This window comes from Carassius carassius, chromosome 18 (genome assembly GCF_963082965.1).
Source record: "Carassius carassius chromosome 18, fCarCar2.1, whole genome shotgun sequence".
Lineage (NCBI taxonomy): Eukaryota > Metazoa > Chordata > Actinopteri > Cypriniformes > Cyprinidae > Carassius > Carassius carassius.
Window position 1 is genome coordinate 12,996,305 of NC_081772.1, and position 23,958 is coordinate 13,020,262.

At 37.1% G+C, this 23,958-nt stretch overlaps 1 protein-coding gene and 1 long non-coding RNA gene across 5 annotated transcripts in view; one reads left to right on the forward strand and one right to left on the reverse strand.

Moving 5' to 3' along the window:
* LOC132091867 (uncharacterized) overlaps positions 1-23,958 on the reverse strand; it is a 104,550-nt gene that overhangs the window by 12,565 nt on the left and 68,027 nt on the right. The window lies entirely within an intron of this gene.
* Positions 9,914-23,958, forward strand: part of LOC132092428 (synapse differentiation-inducing gene protein 1-like) — a 36,299-nt gene continuing 22,254 nt past the window's right edge. Inside the window, exons 1-3 of one of the 4 annotated variants that reach the window (XM_059498659.1) lie at positions 9,914-10,410; positions 10,481-10,681; positions 16,005-16,585. In XM_059498659.1, coding sequence (XP_059354642.1) covers positions 16,124-16,585 — 462 coding nt within the window. In that variant the 5' untranslated portion in view covers positions 9,914-10,410; positions 10,481-10,681; positions 16,005-16,123. The remainder of the gene's footprint in view (positions 10,411-10,480; positions 10,682-16,004; positions 16,586-23,958) is intronic. The other 3 variants (XM_059498660.1, XM_059498661.1, XM_059498658.1) reach the window with 3 other exon arrangements.

Below are 23,958 nucleotides of genomic sequence, written 5' to 3' on the forward strand. Positions count from 1 at the left end.
TGCAGTGTACATCCCTCATCACTCTGTAGATGTGCGTTGTGGTCATAGTCTTAATCTCCTCGTGTTCGCTGCTTCTCAGAACAGATTAAAGGAACAGATCAATACAGAGCTGTTAACAGACTGAGAGGAGAAGAAAAAAACAGCATTAACAGTTTGGCAGCGAAAATGCAGGACCACCATGAAAACTTGAAATGGAAGAAAGAAATGACCATCTTACACTGAAACGTGCACATGCCAGTCTTCCATGCTATGATTATGCTCTGATCATTTATTTGGGACTATTAAGTAAAGCTATTTATATTTTCTCTAAATGCTACACTGAATTGTTTAATTATCACCAAAATGAATTTGTTTAATTATTTCTGTCATTCTTACCATTTGCTTTTAGGTAACAGAAGATCACCTTCTGATTTATTCATATTGGTTTCCTCTGTATTGTATATCTTAATATATTTTTTGGAGGAAAAAATAGCTTATTTCTTTTCTTTTTTTGGTAAGAACAGCCCTTCTGTTTTATCTCTGTGGATGTATGTTGAATATATAACTATTTAAAAATTTTCCATTCTGTTTTTATTTCCAGTGCAAAGTCAATATACTGTAATCTGCAGCTTTACTGGGGTCATCTGTGCAAAGCAAATAAGCAGGATTCTAAGGATAAAAATAGGCATTTTAAGGATTTAGGGGTTATATTTTCATTGTAACAAAGTTGCAAAATTTGATATAACTTTACACAGAAAAAGTTATTTTTCTTCCCACTAAAATCTTGAAGGTGCACTCATAGTACTTTGAAAAGGAGAAAGACTAAATATGGTGGAATAAGTCCCACCTTCTAAATAATTGGTAAATAATTAAGTCAGCGTGTCATCACAGCTCCCTTTGGATGCTCCAGTTGCCATAAAAAACAGTCAGTGTCCAATGACATATGCTTTGGACTGAATATGTGCATTGGCTGGACCAACCTTTTAATGCTATTTGAGCATTAGAAGCGCTATGGAACTGTTGAGAGATTTTGTTGCCGATTTGAAAATGTGTATTTAATTGTGAGTGTTGGAATTATTATTATTATTTATTTATTTTATTTTTTTGTTACAGTATTAAATTACTGACTTGTCTTGAAAGGGACTTTGATGTTAACAGTCTTATGAATATACCATTTAATGACATTTACGTATTGGACCTTGACTGTAGGTGTTTCAGTTTTTTTTTTTTTTTAAAGGAAAGTAAGGACAAGTTAAAATTAATTTGGGTAATCAACATTATGCCACAAGTGTTGCCAATTACACTTAACTAGTAGTCAACCTAGAAGATTCCTTTGAAAATCTGACAGAATTGTACGCCTACTGTTAGGAAGTTTGGAGAGCAGGTGTCTGACAAGTATGCTTCACCATCATTTCACATCAGCAAATGTGAAATGACATGAGCTGGGTTGCAAAAAGTCTCAGGGAAACAGATTACCCAGCATATGTTTTTTTCTTCTTCTTTTTTTAAGAAACAGAGCTGAGAAAGCCATTTGCAAACATTATTCTTTGACAGCGGTAATGAGCCAACAACCAAACTCATCAATGCTGGATGAATCCATGGGGCAGAAATCTATAACTCCCAGTTACTGCGAGTTATTTGAATCCCAGAGAGAAGAAGAGTGTGTATTGTGTAATATGGAGGAAATGACTATTGATTCGGTTGGGCTAGTGTGCATACCACTCCCTTCTGCAAGACACAATCATTTATAGTGATGTTTTAGAAGTATAAAAATACAATACATTGTCCCCTCTTGTATTTTCGTTTTTAAAGGCATAGTCAGACCCGCTATTCTATCAATGTCTGGCCCATTAAATTTGCCTTGAATCGATTGAAAAAACCTACATTATATGACCCTAAAACTTGGGAGTACTGTGACTCTTTGGCCTGTGGGTTAGCAGTCTCATTACAAGGCACATTGCGAGAGCAACCGTCTGAAGGAAAATAAATATAACTTCAACACTCCCATATTTATAATTATCTTTATATGAATGGACTTAAGGTAAAATAAAGAAATTAAAAAAGAGGTAGTCAGTCTTTTTGTATGTCAGGTATGATCATCAACAGCTTGCAAGTGTTTGCTACCGTTGTGTGAAAGCCAGGAGTACCTTCTGTGTGAACGCTAACATGTCCTGGGATTGTTCCCGTGAATGGTCCCAGAATGGGGACCTAGTAACATTGCCGGGATCAGTCCCGGAACGAGCCCTGTGTGAACAAAAGCCAGGACCAGTGCTGTAAAGGTTTTATCGAGTGTTATCGAGTGACTCTTTTACTGGGTGTTTTAAAGGCAGATCAACGTTCACAATGAAAAAATATGCAAATATTATATGCAATATGCAAACTGTAATGAAGCAGAGATCAAGGAGTTCCTCACTATCTGCACTGAAGCTGAGATCGTTCACCAGCTTGGTGGAATGGTACGCTCCACATTACATGTCACATAGATTCCGGAAAACCACTGGCAGTGTGAATGAACCAAAAATCAAACAATCCCAAGACAAATCACTTGACACATTATCTGCATATTTTCCAGAAAATGAAAGAGGCTTTAGAGAGAAACCCTGATGATATCTTAACTCAAACAAGTCTCCAATAAAATACCTCCAATCTTACAACAACACAGACATCTTAACAGGAAACACTGCTCACATTGTGCTGTTAATCACAATAGATGTCATGTTTTCACATTGTGATATAAGTCAAATGGAACTGTATCTCAAAAGTAATTTCAAAGTTCAAAGGGTCTCAAACAAGTGCGTAATCAAGGGAGTCAATCAAGTGTAATTCAAATCTGAGTTATGACACAGAGTTTAATATTTTTTACTGGATAACTTAAGGACAAGAAAGCTAATAATATGCAGGTTCATGTTACTATTAAGTTAACTATTATCTGTGGATTTATTTTATTTTATTCTTTTCAGTTGACTGCAGTTGGGAATACTTCATATTTTGTAAGCTGCTTTAGATTTTGTTATCGAGAGAAAATAACGTAAAGCATGCCTGAACTCGACACACTTTCTATGTCACTGGGACATTGGAGCTGTAAAGTCCTTCATGATGGCCTTGAAAAAGTCTTTGACAGCAACCCAATGTCAATGTCCTGACGACCATCGAGAATTTCTAAACTCCCAGATCATTGCTTCTGGCCTTGATTTCTTGTTTCTCTCTGAAAAAACATACAGACAGACTCTTATTCAGCAGCCACAGAATATCAGAGTTCAGCTCAGCTTAACAAGAATATGATTAAGGTCAGTCCAATAACAATTGTTCAGAAAGATGGCATAGAAAGAAAAAATTAAAGGGAAAAAACAACCCAAACGCATAGCCTATATAAATCCACAACTCTCTTCCTGCATGCAATGAAGAAAAATAAACCGTAAATGCAACTGGTGATCCAACACAGTGGCACATATACAAATACAAATGTATTGCAAAAATAAGCCAAAAATTTACAGTACAAAACACACTGTGGTCTGCACAAACCATGCATATATTTGTTGAAAGTGAATATGCATTTAAATTGTTAAATTTTCTTTTGCACATAAATTGGTTAATGGTTTTCAAGGATGAGTAACTAAATTATAAAAAACTGTTTGTGAATTCACACAAAAATATTGCAAAAAACTGAGGGTGTATTCACACCAAGAAAGTCCACTAGTTCACTTGCTTTGGTATGGACCAAATACAATGTTTATTTTTAACACTGTCTTCACACAGCTTTCACACTGTCCTTTTTGTGAGTGAACCAGTGAAACCCCATGACACCTAGATTATGTCTAGGACTGTCAAAGCTAAAATATTGATTTAAACCAGGGTTCCTCAATAGGCGGCCCGCAAGAGAAAAATGTTTGGCCCGTGCTAATTTCAAATAATGTGGCATGAAAATTCAAATGCAGCATCAGAAAACAACATTAACTTTTTTGTCTATACCGGACATGCTGCCACAAAGTTAAAATGATTGGCAATGCTTTTTCGCGTCCAGTGTAGAAACGATGTGACAGCAAAAACATGGCAAGTGTGAAGAAAAAAAAAGTGGACACTGAAAATAGATGATTCAAATGTGAATGGGCTGAACAGTTTTGAGTGAGTGAGTGAGTGAGTGATACCATCTTTGTTATGGAAGTTGGTTTGGCTGTGAGTTCACAGTTTTAATGTAATGTAAAATACGTGTTGCTTATCGTCACTTGTCGCGGGTGTTTAGGACAAAAACTACATGGAAAAGATACTTTGTGTCACGTCACTTCATGTCTGGTCTAAGTATAAAAATATTAATTCTGACAGATCTAATAATTTAATCTGCAATTAGAGAAAGTGGAGAGAAGAGATCCAGTCTGGAGATGAGCAGATTTGCATTGATTTGCATGGCAGACATGGAGATCCAGATATTTTTGTTTGTTCATTTGTTTTTAATATTCAATAGGCAAAGTTCTTCTGAATCTAAATGCCAAAATTTGAAATTTTTCAAAAATGCCTAAATCCAACAATTTTATTCCATAATTGTTGGAATAAAACAGACTGTGTTGTGTCACCATCTATTGATTATTTTAACAAAAGCAACAATATCATAATTGTAATAATAATAATAATAATACATATGCAGAATTCTGCCCTCGGCGAAAACTAATTGAGGAACCCTGATTTAAACCTTTGTAATACTGAACTTCTCTCCATCCACAATACATATTATTTTTCATGTAATGTTACAAAGCTGAAATATACTACTATTAGTAATCTTGCTGTGAATTAGTAGCTTGAAGCTCTGATCATCACAAAACAAAGTCTGACAGAGAGATGGTAATGGACTTCTGCAATTTCAATATATGGGTAAAGCTCACTTTTTAAATAGGTTGATAAAACCAAAGAGACTTCATTTGTGTTTTGGCTTGATAAAGCTCAGTGGGTATGAATTGGCATTTAAGTGTAATTCCTTTCATGAGTGCTTAGAGTTAATGTAGCAGTCAGAGCATTAACTTTGAAAGAGACAGGGATTTAAAAGACCCATAATTATATTAAAAAAAACACTTTGTTCTACACATTCACTCTTTGCATTATATACTTTTTTGTTCAATCAAAATGTGGACTAAGCTCACAGAGTTGGAAAACTGGATGATTCAGTTCCATCTAACTTCTTGCTCTGTAACTTGACAAGTATGGTAGTCTGCTCATTCTGTAGCACATTAATTTTTCTTTTTTGCATTTTTACTTGTGCTTTTCTGGATGTTGTCTGGCAAAATGTACCTCAAATTACATGGGTGCACGATATATATATATCGTCCGATGATTAATGCGCATCTCATCAGTAAAGCCGGTTATCTAATCAGCGGTAAATTCCATCAGGTGTGTGATTTCAGATGCAGCAGTTACTACACAGAACCGTTGTTAACTGACAAGCTGCGCAAATCCAAGCTGATAATGAATGTGGATTTGCACAGCTTGTCAGTTAACAACGGCTCAATGAGATATATATTGTGCACCCCTGCCTCAAATACAATTGTTCTGTAGAGTGGGGGGAATATGACATCAGAACCCGGAAGTGTAATTTGATGCGGGTTCCTTCGAGATTTTCCTATGGGGTTTTATAATGGGTTTTTTTTCAATTTATTAGTAGAATAACTAAAATAGGTGGTACATAACCTAACTTGACAATACTTTTACGTTTTGTTCTACAGTGTAAACTGCACACACACTCACAGCCCAAATGTTATTATCTAGTTACTTACTAACTATTATTTGGGTATGGATGCGTGTTATGTTGTAGAACAAAACGTAAAAGTATCGTCAAGTTATGTTTACCACTGGCTTTATTTTACTCATCAATTGAAAAACCCCCATTATAAACCCCCATAGGAAAATCTCAAAGATTTTAGATTGAGTTAATTATTATTATTATGAAATACAGATGGCACTGTATACGTCGATATGCCTAGATTATTAAGTACAGTGATTAGCTGTTCTCTGATCAGAACAGGCTAATTTAACTATGCATAAAATGCAAAATGCAAAGTCAATCATCATCAAGATTCAGCTCAGCTAATGTGAAATTAAGATGTGAAATTAACTGTAGTGTAAATTTTGAAGTGTTAAACCATCTGGACCAATGAGGTTATTGCTATGGCAGATTAAAGGGACAAAATACGTTGGAGAATTAAAATCTGACATCTATTATAAAATGTATAAATGTACAATAGAATGACAAAAGTATACTGCATAACACTTAAGATAAAAATAGCAGAGAATTTCTGAACATTTGAAAATGACCAACAGTTTACTGAAAGGGTTGCAAATACAAATAGCCTACAGTATGAATGACTCAGTTGGTAGAGCATCATGGCACAATTAACCAGCACAAATGAGAAAACAGTTGGAACGTCTGATGAAGAATATTTCCCAGCACCATGAGCTGTCCCCCAAAATGTCCTGGGCCTTAATTTTCCCTTTTATTTCAAGAACAGTATGTACATGTATTTATTTCACTGGACGTAATGAAAAATGATAAATTCAAAAGCCATTATTTAAGCCCACCTGGGGTCCTTTGTCTCTAGTTAAAGGAGCAGGTCTGCATGAACACAGTGGAAGCACAGGGCTCATTCCCATGTGGCGGCACTCAAATATATCTGGCAGAAACTTGCCATTGAATTGGCAATGCCCATCACCTCATCCACAGAAACCAACCTCTAATCTGCCTCACCAGCACATCTGTTTTGAAGAAAAATTCTCACTATGCCCGAAAGCACCTACCACTGCAGGTTCACCTGTAGGATGACCCGTGTCAAATTCCACCTCATACCACCTCTTCTGCTGGGAGCCTGTGCTGAGCAGGGGGCAAGTTAAGTTGCAGAGATGCTATGTACATGTATCTTTAGCCATGTCATGAATATTGATGTTTTTAGGGAGCAAATGAGGAACAGGAGTTGGTTAAACACCCAGTAGTCTGATGTGAACTATCATATTATTTCACTCAGGAATTCTGAGAGGCCTACTCTCTCTTAATTTCACTCAAAAGTTGTAAAATAATTTATTTATTCTGCTATAGCACATTCTCCCAAATGCATGTGAATGAAGAGTGAATATTCTTTTCATTTTCATGAACATTTTTCATACAAGTAAATGTATGCCTGTTCATACAAGGTATCAGGATCAAAATCAAAAGAGAGCAGTATGAGTATAAGGTTGCTGTTTATCAAAATGGAAACAAATCATTTATGAATTGTACATCACAGAAATATTTCAGATCAGATTATCAGATCACCACAAAAAGAACACCGTCTTGTTGTTTCAAACATATATGATGGTTTTTCCTGTGGGGAAAAATATTTTGAAGAATGTAAAAGCTGTTTTGTACGGTGACAGAGAGAGTGCAATGGGCTGCAAAAAAAAAAAAAAACCTTAGTTCTGCCCATACAATGAAAGTCAATGGGGACCAATAGTTGAATGGGCACTGCCTCTTTGAAGAAAGAAAGAAAGAAAGAAAGAAAGAAAGAAAGAAATATTTTTTTTCTAAATATCTTCTTTTGTGTTCCACAGACTAAAGAAAGTCATACAGGTTTGGAACAAAGTGAGTAAATGTTTCATTTTATCTCTCTAAATGTCATGAAAACAACTTTTCAAATGGCAAAAGTACATGTTTTCCTGCAACACAAGTCTACCAGTGGACCAAAACACTTTGGTAACAGCTGGAAACTGAAGATATGCAGGAAAACACTTTCTGGTGTAACAGCCTTAAACCACTCTCACTTAAACCATGAGGTCTTTTTATCTTTAAGCACATGCAAGTTTTTGCCAGCTTCAAATAAGGATTCTGGGTTGGAAGTCTAAGGTGTTTGTTGACTTTCAGATCCTTGGTATGTTTCTTTTGATGAAATTCTTTGTGGCTTCTCTTTCAAATGTTTCATTTGGGGAATGAAATAGAAAAACAAAAACGTCTGTGGGAATATGAAGGAATGTTGTGAGGTTTCTGCATATATGAACAGGAGCTAAAGTGAATACGTGGAGATTGCAATACGCATTATTTTTTATGCATTTTAAGTTTTTCAATCATAACATCCCAGTCAGTTTTTCCAGTAGTTGTAGTGTCCGTGGAAAATAAGTGTAGATTGATATATTGTATAAAGGAACAAGGGGAATCTTCAAGAAGAAGGTAAAGGGATGATTGGGTCATTCAAAAAAAAGGGGGGAGCTTTTTGCGTCCCTTATGGCTGTGTGTAAACAATGACTATGAAAAGTGTTTTCAGGATGCAGTCTCATTTTTTATTAAATTTTTCATCTTATATTTGTCACAGGTAAACCTCTAAATGGTTAACCCATGATTTTGTTCAGTAAAAAAAAAGTTGACTTGAAAACAGGTTTGTAACACTAGTTTCATTATCTCAGTGAATTATGTTTCTTTAGGCATAGCTACCATAATGTTTTTTAATGTGGCTTTCGATGACACAATGCAATTTATTTAACATCCTTTATCTGCTTCAGTGTTAATTAATAAAATGAAATTTGCAGATGCAAAAAGATGCGGGACCCATTATAGATTCAGAGAGATTTTGAAACATCATTTCATTCAGAGAATTCTAAATAGAGAGGTTCTCTGGTTTTTTTCTGCCATCTGTATAATGTATATAATGTAATAGAAAAATAGAGGAGGCTGCATTTCTATCAAAAGTATGAGTCAGATGGGGATACAGCAGGATGGAAATGCTCCGATGTATCTGTGTCTGAGTGCAGAAATGATGTGCCTCAAAATCCCCTTTCATGTGCTCCGTCGGATCACAATTTAAGTTCCCGTAAAAGGGGGGAGGATGAGAAAAAGGAGTGACATGAAGATATCTGACTGAACGGCTAGCTGATGTCAGCTCAGTGGATTAATTCTGGGGAGAATAAGAACGTGGTCAAATCGCTAAGGGATTGTAATTAAAAGTGCAATGGAGGATGTGTCTGTTGCACAGTGTGCACCTGACTTTTCTGATTCAGTGGAAGCCTTTAAGCCCTTAAAATATGGCATCTAATAGACCACTGCCTTTTGTGGTGGCATATGTCCACACATTGCTTTTTTTTTCTCAAACAGGCTCAAAGCAAACAGCTGTTCTACATGCTTTAAACTAAAATCAATCACAACATCTCCCACAGCACATTTGACTTGCACAGAGCGAGGCAGAGTCTCATTTCACTTTTCCCTTCTGCCAGTGTTTACGTTATTATTTGAGATTTCAGACCTTTCCTGTCTGTTTTGCTTGGAAAGGAAGGCGGTTGTACCTGCAGGCTTGACTTAATCTTCCGATGAGCTTGAGATTCAATTTATTTCAGCTGAAATTACTTCAGTCCTTTTGCCACAGAACATTAGGGCTGCAAATGAATATCCTTGGGGTACATTCTATGGGGTCCATCTGTAAACTGCTATCAGACAGATAGAGAATCGTTTGAGGAAAAAATGTGCAGCTGTGGCCAGTTGTGCCTCAACAAATACAATTGTGGACACTTTAGAAGAAGATGCAATGATTTAACATTTTTGTAGAGGCCATTACAGATGGACAAACTTTTGAAGACCAGTCCAACTTAGGCCTGAACATGACTGCTGTTTACATTCATACTGTATAACCTTCTGACAGAATGAAATGGTTAGCCTTGGGCTTGTAAAAGCTCAAGAGGAAATAGCAGAAAATGAAAGATTTGCATTGACTCATTGACCTCATACACACAAAATAAAATGTGGTACTGTGCCTTATGACCATTTTGGCAATAATAAATCAATTTTTGCATCAAGAAACAGAAGTGCAATGATTATAGGAAAAGTACAGTGTGTCAAGGGGCAGTACACTTGGCTGGGTATAAATTGTGCCTCATTTGCTCAGTATCTCTGTGGTGTGCAAAGAAAACTAATTGAATAGGCTACTTTGCTTTAATATTTATCGTCAATATCCCCAGTGGAGCTTCCCTCACGAGATGTGAAATCGATACGCTTTATAGCTCTTAGAGCTTCGAACCCACGCAAACCTGCTGTCGTATTGTGTTTTATATCGGCTAGAGAGTAAACGGAAACACATCCACGCACGCTGGACATTTTTCGTGTCCTGTTTGGAGGGACACACGACGGAAATTCCGTTCACTCCGTCACTGACAGCATTTTCACCTTGTTCTCTCAGTACGAAACACTGACTTTTATGGAACGGGAATTAACAGCTTCGCACAGCACTAAGGTTATTTGATGACTACATAGTATAAAACCACGGAGACCGAGAAAGATTTTTGTGTTTTTAAAGCTTCTGGCAAGAAAGTTCGCGCGGTCCTGAGCAGCTCAACTGAAAGATGCGCGCGGATTTATACTATTATGAGGTGCGGTGTACAGAACCAGGCTTTTAAAGCTTTACTGTGTTACTGTCAGTAATTTTACCTGCTTTTTATCAGGTACTGCCCCTATTTAATAAATGTGGATATCTGTTGTTCAACAACTGTTTCGACTACTAACGTTTAGCAGGTTGTTCTTTGTTTCAGTGCTCGTGTCCATCCTTAGAAATCAGAGGTGTTGCTGTTTACCGAGTTTACCGGTGCTTCACGGACTTCTGCGATGCGAGAGTCGGATTCAAACCGTTTGACATTTCTTTGGAAAGCCAGTCGACTGTCAAATTGGCATTGAATCAAATCGAATGAGCCGGCACCTGGATTGCTCAGTCGCAAGGTAAGACGTGGACATTTCCAAATACGAGGCTGAAATGTGTCATAAATATGGTCTCTCACATTGAAACTGTCTCCTGGAATGAACCGATATTGTCAGTCTATTGTAAATACTTTGCTGAATTAGTGCTATGAGTTATACTGTAGCCTACAAATGTTTAAAATATAAGCAAGCCCTCGGCCAGAGCGTATTAAGTTTGAATGCCTATAAAGTACATTTTTATATGATTATGTATGCGCTCTCGAGTGAAAAGTTTAACATTGGAGAGTTGTTTACAGATATATCATACGCTTAATTATTTTATCTTGGCTGAGTATCGTTACCGTACACACTGTTATATTTTGTGTTGACGAAAGGACTTGAAACCCAGTGCTCAGATGCCAGAATTAACCTTTTTGTTCCTCTGTTTACTTTCCACTGCACGACACACATAATTGATATGCAAATTTGTTTTATGTACGATACTTCTGCCAGTTCAAATGTACAGCTGTGTAGTACACTACACTGTACAGTTCACAAGGAACATCCAGATGTATTATGCAAGCAAAGCATATACACATATTCACATAGGCTACATACAAACCAATGTGCGTATACATTCATGCATTGATTTTCATCTTTGTCAATTTTAGGATTATGGATCATTCAGCTCTCATTCTCTGCTAGTTAAATGGTAATGGTATACTGCTGTAGATGCCCTGTAATTATTCACTGTTGTCAAAGGGGAAAAGTACTCTGAAAAAGCAATTGTTCTCTCTTCTTCCTGCTCTGATGTACCCCTTCATCCACTGGGTGCATGAGTCACAAGCCAGGATGTACGGCCATGAGTGAAACAACAACAGATAATTTTACATATGCATATTAAATAAATACTAGAGTACAAGTAGCCTCTTAGTATTACAAATCCACGTTCCTTCATTCTTCTATAGCCCTCTCTTGTACCTGGATTGTGCACAGGGAGATTAAAGTGCATACATGAGTAGCAAAAGCCTCCATTATCCATTTTACCCAACACAGTAACACTGCTAAAGTGTTTTCAGCCTCTATCCTATTAGAATTCAGAAGTGCCGAGACTCATAAGGCTTAATTGACTAAGACACCGGCATGGCGATTTGATTGCACCTCAGCACAAGGAGGAAGGAAGGTGCTACAATCAATGAGGAATGAAGCATGTTGCACCTCTCACGGTTTTAAATGCCTTGAGATAGAGTAGAAATGCTATTTACAAACTATAAAGGATTGAAAATTTGAAACTGAAATTTCTGCAATGGACAGATTGATTCAAGTATATCATGACAACAACTATGAAGTGGTTGTCTGTTTGTTCTAATTCACTGTCAGTCTGAGTGATTGCACCCAATATTTGGTAGTTTTATTTGTCTTGCAAGAAAAAAATTAAAACATTTGCGTATTCATAATTACCGAGGAAACCTTCTGTGTTGTGACCCTCCTCATTAGTGACTTTTATAATCACATTTAACCCTATTAGAGATAAAAATAGAACAGCTGAGATAAAAGGTCTGTGTTTCTGCATAATGGTCTGATATCACATGTTGACTTACTGCTGTCAATCTGTGTGGGCTGACTGGATTCTAATAGGGTTATTTAACCACGGTCATCTCAGTTTTACTTGTTCTTGGAATGTAAACAGCCTTTTTCTATATATATCAAACTGTTTATTTCTGCCTGTACTATTGCATGCTATTCAGACTCTTCTCGCCTGACCTTGACAAAGGATATTTGCACACTTAACAAGTGTTTCTAGAGATGCAAATATATAACTGCACACACACACACCACAATCATGATAAATAGCTAAATAGTGGTTGCCATGATCACCATTTTAAAAAGATGTTTGCTATTTGAATGTTTCCGGGAAGGAATTTAATATTTAATCTTTTCAACTTCCTGCGATAAGGCTCCATACAAAACATATTCATGAAGCTAACAAAGAAAGTAGAAGAGAAATGTTTATTGTGAATCTTAATGGGCCTTTAAAATGCTTTAAAAGGACTCTCTGACTCAATTCTGTACAAGACAGTTATTTGTCATTTAGAAGACACTTTTTATCCTAAGCTGAATTGCTTCAGTCTAAATGATGAAATGAATCACGACCAAATTCTACTTTTCAAATGTTTCAACAGAGCAATTGTGACAAATTATAGCTTCCTGTATACTTTTATACACTTTTATACTGTATACAATTGAAACTAGACATAACTATAACATCATCTATACAGCAACAATGTCATGTGAAATTATGTAAATATGCATAAAATTAAAATGCTAGCTGCCTTCTACAATACCTTTCAATAAAACCCGGTTATCTGAAAAGTGTATTAAATTTAATTTAGTGTCAAATTCATTTAAAAACAAATGGACACACATATTATCAGCTGTTTTCAATTGAAGGAAAAATACTGTTTCAGATTTACACTAGAGTATGGAAATGTATTTAGTAGGAATGAAAAAAAAATTGAAATTAAAATTCCACAATTTTCCATCAGTTAAAGACTCAAGTACAACAATTTCTAAAACTGTAGCTGTAAACAGTTTCTAAATTCTTTTGCAGTTTTCAATGGCCTGGGTGGTGCAGACTACAAGCTTGGAGTAGCAGAAATGGAAATTAGGTCTGCTGTGACATGCTAATGCTGCGTATACTGGCATACATGCAGAGTTTGGGAAATTTTAGCATGGCCTCATTTTAATAATGAAGAACAACATACAATAATGCTATCAAATGATTAATGACAAAAATAATGAATTGCATTTGAATTTTATTAGAAAGCACCATAAATTATAAAAAACAATTTAACTAATTTGATCATTTTAAATAATTTAAACTTTACAATAATATTGGATAATTAAAAAAGTAAATAACATTTACAAATATACAATTAAGGATAAATAAAAGCTGTAGCTGTCATTTTATCTATCTCATTTCTTTTTGACGTTATACAATTTAATTGCTTCAGACTTACATAACAAGCCACAGAGTCCATGCACACACTGTTCATTCTCTTCCACTAGTATCTTTAACCACAAATAGACCTTGTTTTATTTAGGCAGGACAGGAAGCAAGTGAATGTGAGTAATGGATTTGCAGCAGCCACTTTGTTGAAGATGCAGGTCGAAACTGTCCAGGAATCAATGTAGCGAGAGAGAGAGACAGCGACAGAGAAAGAGAGAGAGAGAGAGATTGACATTCAAACTGGGAAAGCTCCTAGAATAACTAATCATCAATCTATTCCCTAATTCATAATTTGATCTCTAGAGACTAGATTTAGAGTCTATTTCTGGAGTCCTCTTTTCATTAGTTAGCTCTGATGGTGTAGTATTATTGCACTGGGAGACTGTGCTCAGTAGATGCTGACTTTGTTGAAATGAGTATTGAGAATTGGGGGATCTCAAACAATCTGGGTGAAGCATGAAGTCAGCATTCCTTGACGCATGATCAAACATTTTACAATGCGCAGAGGCATTGGCACAATCAAATCAAAATCTCTGAAATAATCTGCTTTCTAGCTGATTGTGTTGCTATTTTAATCACAGATTAATGAGGAGAAGGTAAGAGAGGGCACGCCAACCACTGCAGCCATGTGCCGTTTTCTCCATCACAAGAGAGTTATGACAGGATTTACATCTGAGTACAACTGATGGTGTTCAGTTCAAGAGCATCATAAACCTGCGAGACTATTTAACTTCACATCAGTCACACATTAAAGATACTGATATATATTAGTCTGAAGCTCAGACAGCACATCTACAGCCCACCCACTGACCGTCTGATATACACTGCACACAAAACTGGAAAGCAGTTTCTCAATCTGGCAAGAGCTTATGTGATTGGCTGACTTTACACCGCTAAGGGCACACAAGTGTTTTTTTTTTTAATCAGTCCACCAGGAAACTAAGTCATGTTTACAAAGCCAGACTAATGCAATGTGGAAAAACTAATCAAATGTTTAGTGACAAACTCTTTGAAAGATACACAGACAAGATTTCTGTAAAAAAAAAAAATTATGATTAATTGATGATTAATTAATTGTAATTGCTAAAAATGTATTGATTCATCAGTCCATTTCAGCTCAACTGCGTTTTGTAATCATGTGAGCAGATGGTAGAAACACTGTCTCAACATGAATACTGTACAGTCTTAGGAAGCTAGAATGCACCACAGCTGACACTCTGCATGTCATGACAAAACCTGCACTAAAGTAAAAGAAAAAAAAAAAGTACATTGGTGTAGCTCAGACAGAATGGCACTATGGGTTTGATTCCCAGGGAATGCATGGTAAATTCTTTTATAGATTCAATGCAGTGGAAGTCATTTTAGATAAAATCTTCTGCCATATGCTTAAATGTAAATTGATAATAGACTATGCACACCAACTGCCTACATATTTCTGCTAAAATCTCAGTGCTACATAAGTGTCTGGTATAAAAATTCTTTCATAGTGGACTTTGTTATATTTCTAATAACTGGCATACATAATTACAGTATGTTATATATATATAATATTAACTATACTAAAGGATTATGAAAATTGACAATGCTAGTTTTCTGAGACATGTCTGTGAAATAATCTGTTTATTACTTTTAAATAGAGAAATCTACACAAAGATTTCTGATTTCACTGTTGCCTCAGTGTTTTCTGTCCAGTCATTCACAAGATTGACGTATCATTATTACTTTTTCATGCAAGTCTATTATTGTAAAATAAAAATGTCAGACACAAAATATCATAAAATAAAACTGACATAAAGACAAAAGTCAAAATTCTGGATAGCCAGTTAGGCATTTAAAATGGGTCACTGCCACTGGCCACGTTTGGGTTTGCCTTTGTAACAAATATGTTTACTTTACCTTCATGGCATATGAACTCTCAGGCATGTCCATGCAGCAGGGTTATCAGTGAGTGTCATGGGGCAGCAGAATGAAGTTAATTGAAATCTGCTTGATTACCACATTTTGAGAGGAATGGGACATAATGGTTTTTGAATGTGCATGAAACAGCAGAAAACCAGAGAGAGAAAAAACTCTCTCTTAGAATGAGATGTACAGTCACTCACTACTCTTATGCAGAGCCCCACAATCTGCATTATTTATGTCACAGTCCCTAATAAGAGTCTTCACAGATCAACTGTAGCTTAAGCCACTCTTTGTGCATCTACATCATTGTGTTAACTGCTTGGCTGCCTTCCTGCTGCCCTGCACCTCTCTATTCTGGCAGTTCGGTCTTATTAAACTTTCCTCTGCATATGCTCAATAGTCCAATACTTCATTTCTTTTCCTCACTTCACTCTCCTCTCATTCCTCCTACAGCTCACGTCCTATTGAACACATTAGCACCTGTCACATCAGTTCAGCCAAGGTCATCGCTCCTTCCCTTCATTCTGCATCCGGCTGTTAAACACAAAGTCCCGGTGCTCTGCTCTTCTACAATGGAGAGCCTAAGTGAGCTTCAGAACCCTCTTCTGGATAAGGACAGCAAGCATATGGTGATGGTTGACTATGGCTATGGGGGAGACTTCCACAGCAACCAGTATCAGGAGAACATTATAAACTACTTTGTGACTGGTGGAAGTGGAGGAGGTGGTGGTGGCGGAGTTGCAGTTACGGGAGGAAACGACAATGCTAGAGGCCAGCTACTGGATGCCACCTCGCTTCACTTGGCGGTGGAGGCCTTTTACAAGCCTAACTTCATCCTATACAAGGACGATGTGAGTGGCAAGGGCAAGGATTATAAAAACGAGTGCTGTGAGACCACCTTCATGGAGAAAAAGGACGTAGAGGTAGAGACCCCCAGTACGGAGGACCCACAGGCTAAACTGCTGGATGAAAACGAGGTGAAAATCCAGACAGTGTCTTACGAGGTAGAGGAAGAGGAATACGTGGAATACGAGGTAAGGTTTCTTTGAAGATGTGTAGCCGAACTTATGTTGTTTTGTACGGCTGGATTAATTCATAAGGTCCTTGACAGGTGGCCTTAAAGCGTCGCAGCTCAATTCTCCCAGGGAACACCAGCTTCTAGTTATAGCCTACTTTACAATATAAGAAAGGCTTCACATTTCAAAAGCCTGTTCTTTAAAGATTTAATTTTCTATTTGGGGTTTGAAATTGCTGTTAAACATCACTTTATGCTCTTGGAACATCTGCTGGCTCTATTGGATGATGTGTGACAACTACCACTTTAATTTCTCAGCAGATAGGCAGGAGCTAATGAGAAGGGTTGGGCAATGTTCAGTGCTGCTGATGGGATGTAATGAGGGACCGTCACCCTTGAAGCTCAGCGACAGTAATATCTATTCAGGTCATGTGCAGGATTCTGGGCCTTTTGGAGTCTCACAATGGATATAGTTCCATGCTGAGCAGCTCCGGTGCTCGCTGTGGTTGTCTGATGATATTAAAGACATTCTCTGCATGTGGGGATTGGGACCTCTGGCCATACGGTGTGGTATATCTTCATGATAAGTGCTGTGGTTTACACTACACATTACAAAATATAGAAATGAATTTTAAATTTTTTTAAATGTAAGCATATAATGTAATCAGAACCAAATTGAACAATAAAAGTAATAAAAAAACTATATATATATATATATATATATATCATTTTATTTAACATTTATAATCTATAAAATTAAAACATGATGAGTGGCATTTCTCATCACAGCTTTCCATTGATCACAGCATGTGGCATAGTAGGCAATTTAAAGGTAGCTAGGGATGCACCAACATTAAAATTCTGCCCATAATTAAATTATTAATGTTTTTAAGGTACAAACCTGATTCCAAAAAAGTTGGGACACTGTACAAATTGTGAATAAAAACAGAATGCAATGATGTGGAAGTTTCAAATTTTAATATTTTATTCAGAATACAACATAGATGACATATCAAATGTTTAAACTGAGAAAATGTATAATTTTAAGGGAAAAATAAGTTGATTTTAAATTACATGGCATCAAAACATCTCAAAAAAGTTGAGACAAGGCCATGTTTACCACTGTGTGGCATCCCCTCTTCTTTTTATAACAATCTGCAAATGTCTGGGGACTGAGGAGACAAGTTGCTCAAGTTTAGGAATAGGAATGTTGTCCCATCCTTGTCTAATACAGGCTTCTAGTTGCTCAGCTGTCTTAGGTCTTCTTTGTCGCATCTTCCTCTTTATGATGCGCCAAATGTTTTCTATGGGTGAAAGATCTGGACTGCAGGGTGGCCATTTCAGTACCCAGATCCTTTTTCTATGCAGCCATGATGTTGTAATTGATGCAGTATCTGGTCTGGAATTGTCATGTTGGAAAATGCAAGGTCTTCCCTGAAAGAGACGATGTCTAGATGGGAGTAGGGCTGGGATAAACGATTATTTTTTAAACGATTAATCTAGCGATTATTTTTTCGATGCATCGATTAATCTAACGATTAATTTTTCAGACCGATTAGATTTCGATTATCTCCCCATTAATTGACTACTAACAATTTATACATGTTGATTTACATATCTGAATGAAAAAAACATGAATTCCTTAACATTGCAATATATGTTTATTGCTCTTAAAATTACAAAATAAAAGACTGACTAAGAATGCATTACTTTGCACTTGTATAGAGATAGCATTCAATAAAACCTTGAAGCCTTGAAAACACATAGCTTACTGAAACAAGCTTACTGAACACATAGGGCCTAGCTTACTGAAAAAAGTTCTTCTTTCAGATGAAAATAACAACAACTTCAACAAATTCAATAAAAAAGGTCACCCAAAATACTTGTTTAGAGCAATTGAAAGAATACAGTAACCAATGTAAACTTGAGGGCTTTAAGCTAATACAGAGAGTGCTTTTCCAAAAAAAAAAATTTAACAGTGGGAGCCAGCAGCCTGTCATGGAGAAAAAAAAATCTCCGAATGCTCCATGTGAAACTTTGGCGTTCCGCCCGTTTTCTATCTTGTCTAATGATTTTGCAGAGATGGGACCAAGTCACACATGTGCAAGTCTCAAGTAAGTCTCAAGTCTTAACCTTCAAGTCTCAAGTAAGTCCCAAGTATTTTTTTCTTGGGCAAGTCAAGTCAAGTCAAGTCACAAGTTATGTCAAGTCAAGTCAAGTCAAGTCCTGTAGTAAGTCAAGTCAAGTCCAAGTCAAGTCACCTTATTATTGTAATTTTACCTGCAGAATCTGATCTTAATAAAGTTAAAAGACAAGATATAAGTAACTGTCAGTAAATAAAATAATTTGGATTTGCATTGTAAATACTCATGTTCAAATTCAAACTCATACTCAAAATTGTAACTTCATAAAATTATTTATTTTTCACTTCTGCCAACAGTGTTTGAAATGTTTTACATTTTCAACATTGAGTCCATAAAACAAATAACAGCTAAACATCCAACAGACTCCTCTCTGAACACCTCTCTCTCTTTCTCTCTCTCTCTGTAACACGACTGACATGACATTCAGCCAAGTATGGTGACCCATACTCAGAATTTGTGCTCTGCATTTAACCCATCCAAAGTGCACACACACAGAGCAGTGAACTCACACACACACTGTGAACACACACCCGGAAGCAGTGGCAGCCATTTATGCTGCGGCGCCCGGGGAGTAGTTGGGGGTTCGATGCCTTGCTCAAGGGCTCCTCAGTCGTGGTATTGAGGGAGAGAGCACTGTACATGCACTCCCCCCACCCACAATTCCTGCCAGCCCGAGACTCGAACTCACAACCCTTCGATTGCAAGTCCGACTCTCTAACCATTAGGCCACGACTTCCCCTCAAACACAGTTTACATACAACATTAAACTTTCTTACATTTCTCCTCTCTCTCTCTCTCTCTCTCTCTCTCTCTCTCTCTCTCTCTCTTCAGTTCAAGTTCAAGTTGCTTTATTGGCATGACATTTGAGTTACAGTATTGCCAAAGCATTTAGATACAGAATAAAATATAAAATATGATTACAATAAAATACAATACAATCAAAATAGCAGCAGCAGATAATATTTCTAATATTAATAATAGTAATTATATACAATTAAGAATATAAAATAAAACAGTTGAATACAATAAATTATCCCTTTCGTATGGTGTGTATGGTGTATAAATATTTAGCAGCTATTGTGACTGCCATCTCATTCTCTCCAAGTATATAGAGTAGTTTCTCTGAGTCATTTAGAGACAAGAATGAACGATTCAAAGCTTCAAACTGTGAGAAGAATGTTTCTCTTGTAGTGCTGTATTTGGGACAGACAAGAATGAAGTGTTTCTCATCCTCTGTTTGATTCAGCTCACAGTGTTTGCACAGTCTCGCTTCTCTCGGTAGCCAGGATCTTTTATGTCTACCAATCTCTATTTCCAAATCATGATCACTGAGTCTGTATTTTGAAAGGATTTGTCTTTCTTTTAATGGCTTTAGTGATAAGTAATTTGCCAGTTTTGTGGTTCTGTTTAGGGCCGAATAACACTGGAGTTTGGTTTGGAGCTCAAATTCATTTTTTCATTTTTCATCTTAATTATACTTCAGATTTTTGTCAATTAGTTTCTGAATGTTGGGGTTGTGATTGGAGTCAGACTCAGTTTGGGTTTCCTTCATCAGGTAAAGCACGAGTGTGTTTCTCTCTCTCTCTCTCTCTCTCACACACACACACACACACACACACACACACACACACACACACACACACACACACACAATCTCTCTCTCAGAGTATATCCGTAAGTCATTACCTCTATTACAAGGTATTGCACTTGCAAAATATAAGATTCGAGAGCAGGGGCGGACTGGGACCAAAAAGTGGCCCTGGACTTTCTGACCCACAGCAGCCCACCACATCAAAACGCAAACGCCCCTGTTTTGATGTAATTTATTTATTTGATATTTAAGTATACTGTTTGTGGATTTTAATCAATAGGGCAACTGATCCTCCATTGAAAAAAAAAAAAAAAAAGATAACCTGCGTGCTGCAACTGTTCATTTAGTGACTCCTAGTGAGCGATACATGTTCATCACGAGACAAACATTCTCCTAGAACTCACACTTTGCATTCAATTAACCAGTGTTGGGGAGTAACTAGTTACATGTAACTTAATTACGTAATTTAATTACAAAATAAATGTAACTGTAATCAGTTACAGTTACTGAGAAAAATGAGTAATTAAATTACAGTTACTTCTGAAAATTTTAAAGATTACAGTGGGGATTACATTTGAATATTTACACACATCCACATACAGATGTAATTGATTTCTTTCCCAAATTGAACTGACTATTCTGAGACGTACGGCCCTATAATTTCCGCGATGCAGAAACATAGTCTGGTTAGTAGAATCCAGTCATAAAAACGGACGGAATATGCCACATTGGACAAATATATCAAAAGTACACTTGCATCAAAGCATATGCAAAGTTTTAATATTTGCTATAAATTCAGAGACAAAGGTTACTGTTGTTAAACCATGCCACAAATTTACATATTTATTTATTTAAAAATAAATACAAATGGTAATCCATTTGCAATAATAATACTTAAAAAAAACATGGTTACTGTACTTTTACGTAATAAAAGCAGTTAATTTTTGTGAGGGAAAAACATGACTCATGTTCAGTATTAGGATTTTATATTGTAGTGATGCACTCAATTTGACATGTAGGCAATTTAGAAAGTATAGTTTTGTTAAATCTTGAGTGTTAAAGTCATGAGGTAGATGGATAACAGGGCAAAATAAAGAGACTGAAAAGAAAAAAGAAATGAAGTGAAGGTGAAGTTCAGGAGAGAACTTTTAATTATTTTGCATGTCCCCAAACTAAAGATTTAAATCTTTTTTTATATCAGGTCCATACAAAAAATAGTGTTGTCCATGAATTTGTTTGTATGAGTTTGAGATTTCCCGGTCTGAAATTTTATCCCAGTCCGCCCCATGTGGAAATTAATGAAGCAGACATGCAGACATGTGTTCAAATTTGATCATCTTAATTCAAGTGATGAAGGATTGTAAAAGTCTGACAGTATTGAGCACTGCTGTAAGGTTAAACCTGAATGGTGTAAATGTTTGAAGATGATTAACAGTTGCAAATAAACATTTATTGGAGATTTTGAAAAGTAATCAAAAAGTAATCAAAAGTAATTAGTTACATTACTTTAATAAAGTAATTGAAAAAGTTACACTACTATTACATTTTAAATAGGGTAACTTGTAATCTGTAACCTATTACATTTCCAAAGTAACCTTCCCAACACTGCATATAACAGATGCATGAATATGCGGTAATATAAGTTCATGATCCGATTCGTGAACAGATTATTCTCTTGAGTAAATCTTTTAAAATAATCATTTATTTTGTTTAACGAAAACATTGTGGAAACCAGTGGTTCACAAACTGGATAGATCTGAGGTGCAGGGCTCGCAAAATCGCTAGCCCGACGTCCAGGGGCTATTGTGTTTTGCAGTCGGGCTCCAAAATGTATCACTGCTCTTCCCGATGGGCTATCGTGAATAGTGATTTAAAATTCGCGTTGTTCACTCGCTTGGAGGGGTGAAATGTATCGTAGTTGATCGTTTTCACTTGTTTCTAAATCTTGCTGATTCAACTTTTTTAAACAATTTGCGCGCGTTCGAAGCTTGCGCGCACTCGTTCAAAGCACGTGCTGTGAGCAGCATTTCAGACAATGCGCGTACAAAGAATTAATTCATCTTTTGGGTATCCTAACTTCTGAATGAATAAATACACACACAATTATTTCAAAATAATTGTCTCTGCAAGTATTCTCGTAAACACAGTCGGTTATGTTTTAAGTGAACGTATACAGTGGCCTGCTGCTCAGAGAAATTCGCTGTACCAGATGAATCTGTCTCTCTCTAAATTAGACGAAAACGCGCTTGTTGGCTGCGCGATCGACTCACTCATCCATTTGCGTAGAAAAGAGATGTAATATTATGATTTCCGTCAATTAAAAAAAAAATAAATAAAAAATATATATATATTTGTGTACCGGGTGGGCCGGCCCACATTGGCTAGCGGCCCACCGGGAAAAGTCCCGGTGCTCCAGATGGCCAGTCCGCCCCTGTTCGAGAGAGTCTTGTCTGCAAGCCGAGCACGATGTGGCCTATCCCACCATTTATGCGCCACCGGTATGCGCGCTCATAATGGAAGCAACGCGGTCGCGATGCACACGCGGTGCGACACGCTCGTTTTTTCCAATCGCGTCCGCATCGCATCGAGTTAAAAACATCTCAACTTTTCAGAGAGCCGCGAGGGCACCGCTGGTCATGTGACAAGAACCAATCAAGCAGCTTCATCCTTTCCCGTAACAACGTTGAAAGCTCAGCCAAGATGAAGGAACAGTTAATCATAGCTGTATATGGATTGCCATTTTTAAATAAATTTAGTAGCAGAGCTACTGCAAGCGATTTTTAGAGCTGCAAATCCATTTATCCTTTGCTCGTCATGGAGAGAGCGCGTCATGGTTGCTTAGCAACGGCAGACGCCTCAGGGGCGCAACTGCCCGAGCGCTTTGGAAACAAGGAGAAAGCGGCGCGCCTAGCGATTTCCACGCGTTTTTAGGCGCGAATTATTGACGACAAAAGCGATGACCCTCGGTACCCCTCAAGCTGAGATGTTGATGTGATGTGATATCTGATCTAAGTGGACATGGTGTGCGTAAGGTAGAGAGGGCTTGACTGATGATAGTGTCCTGATCCAGTCATGACAACGCGATTCTCAGCCTGCACTCCAGCTGAGTAATCAAATTTATTTTTAAAAATAATTTATATATTTTATATTCAAACTGAAAACATGATGTGATTAACACTCAAGTCATTCAAGTCATCCTGTCTCAAGTCAAGTCAAGTCCCGAGTCTTTAACTTCCAAGTCCGAGTCAAGTCTCAAGTATTTTATTTTTTGTCAAGTCAAGTCACAAGTCCTAAAAATAGCGACTCGAGTCGACTCGAGTCCAAGTCACAAGTCCCCATGTCTGTGATTTTGGTTAATATTCACGAGGGGGGGGGGGGGGGGGCGAGAGCGCTTGTGTAGTTTGAAGACTGAGTGAAACTGCGCGTGAAACTTTGGTGTTTCACCCTTTTTCTTTCGTGTTTAATGATTTTGATTAATATGCACGAGAGAGAGAGCAAGAAGCGCTCGTGTTGTTTCAAGACTGTGAGTGCGCGCGCAGCCGGGGCTCTCTCTCGTACGCGCCCTGTCACTGTCACTCACCGATCAAATAAGGCTTTGACAGCCGCCAAAAAAAAAAAAATCAATGCAGAAAAACCCCTGGATTGGTTATATAACGT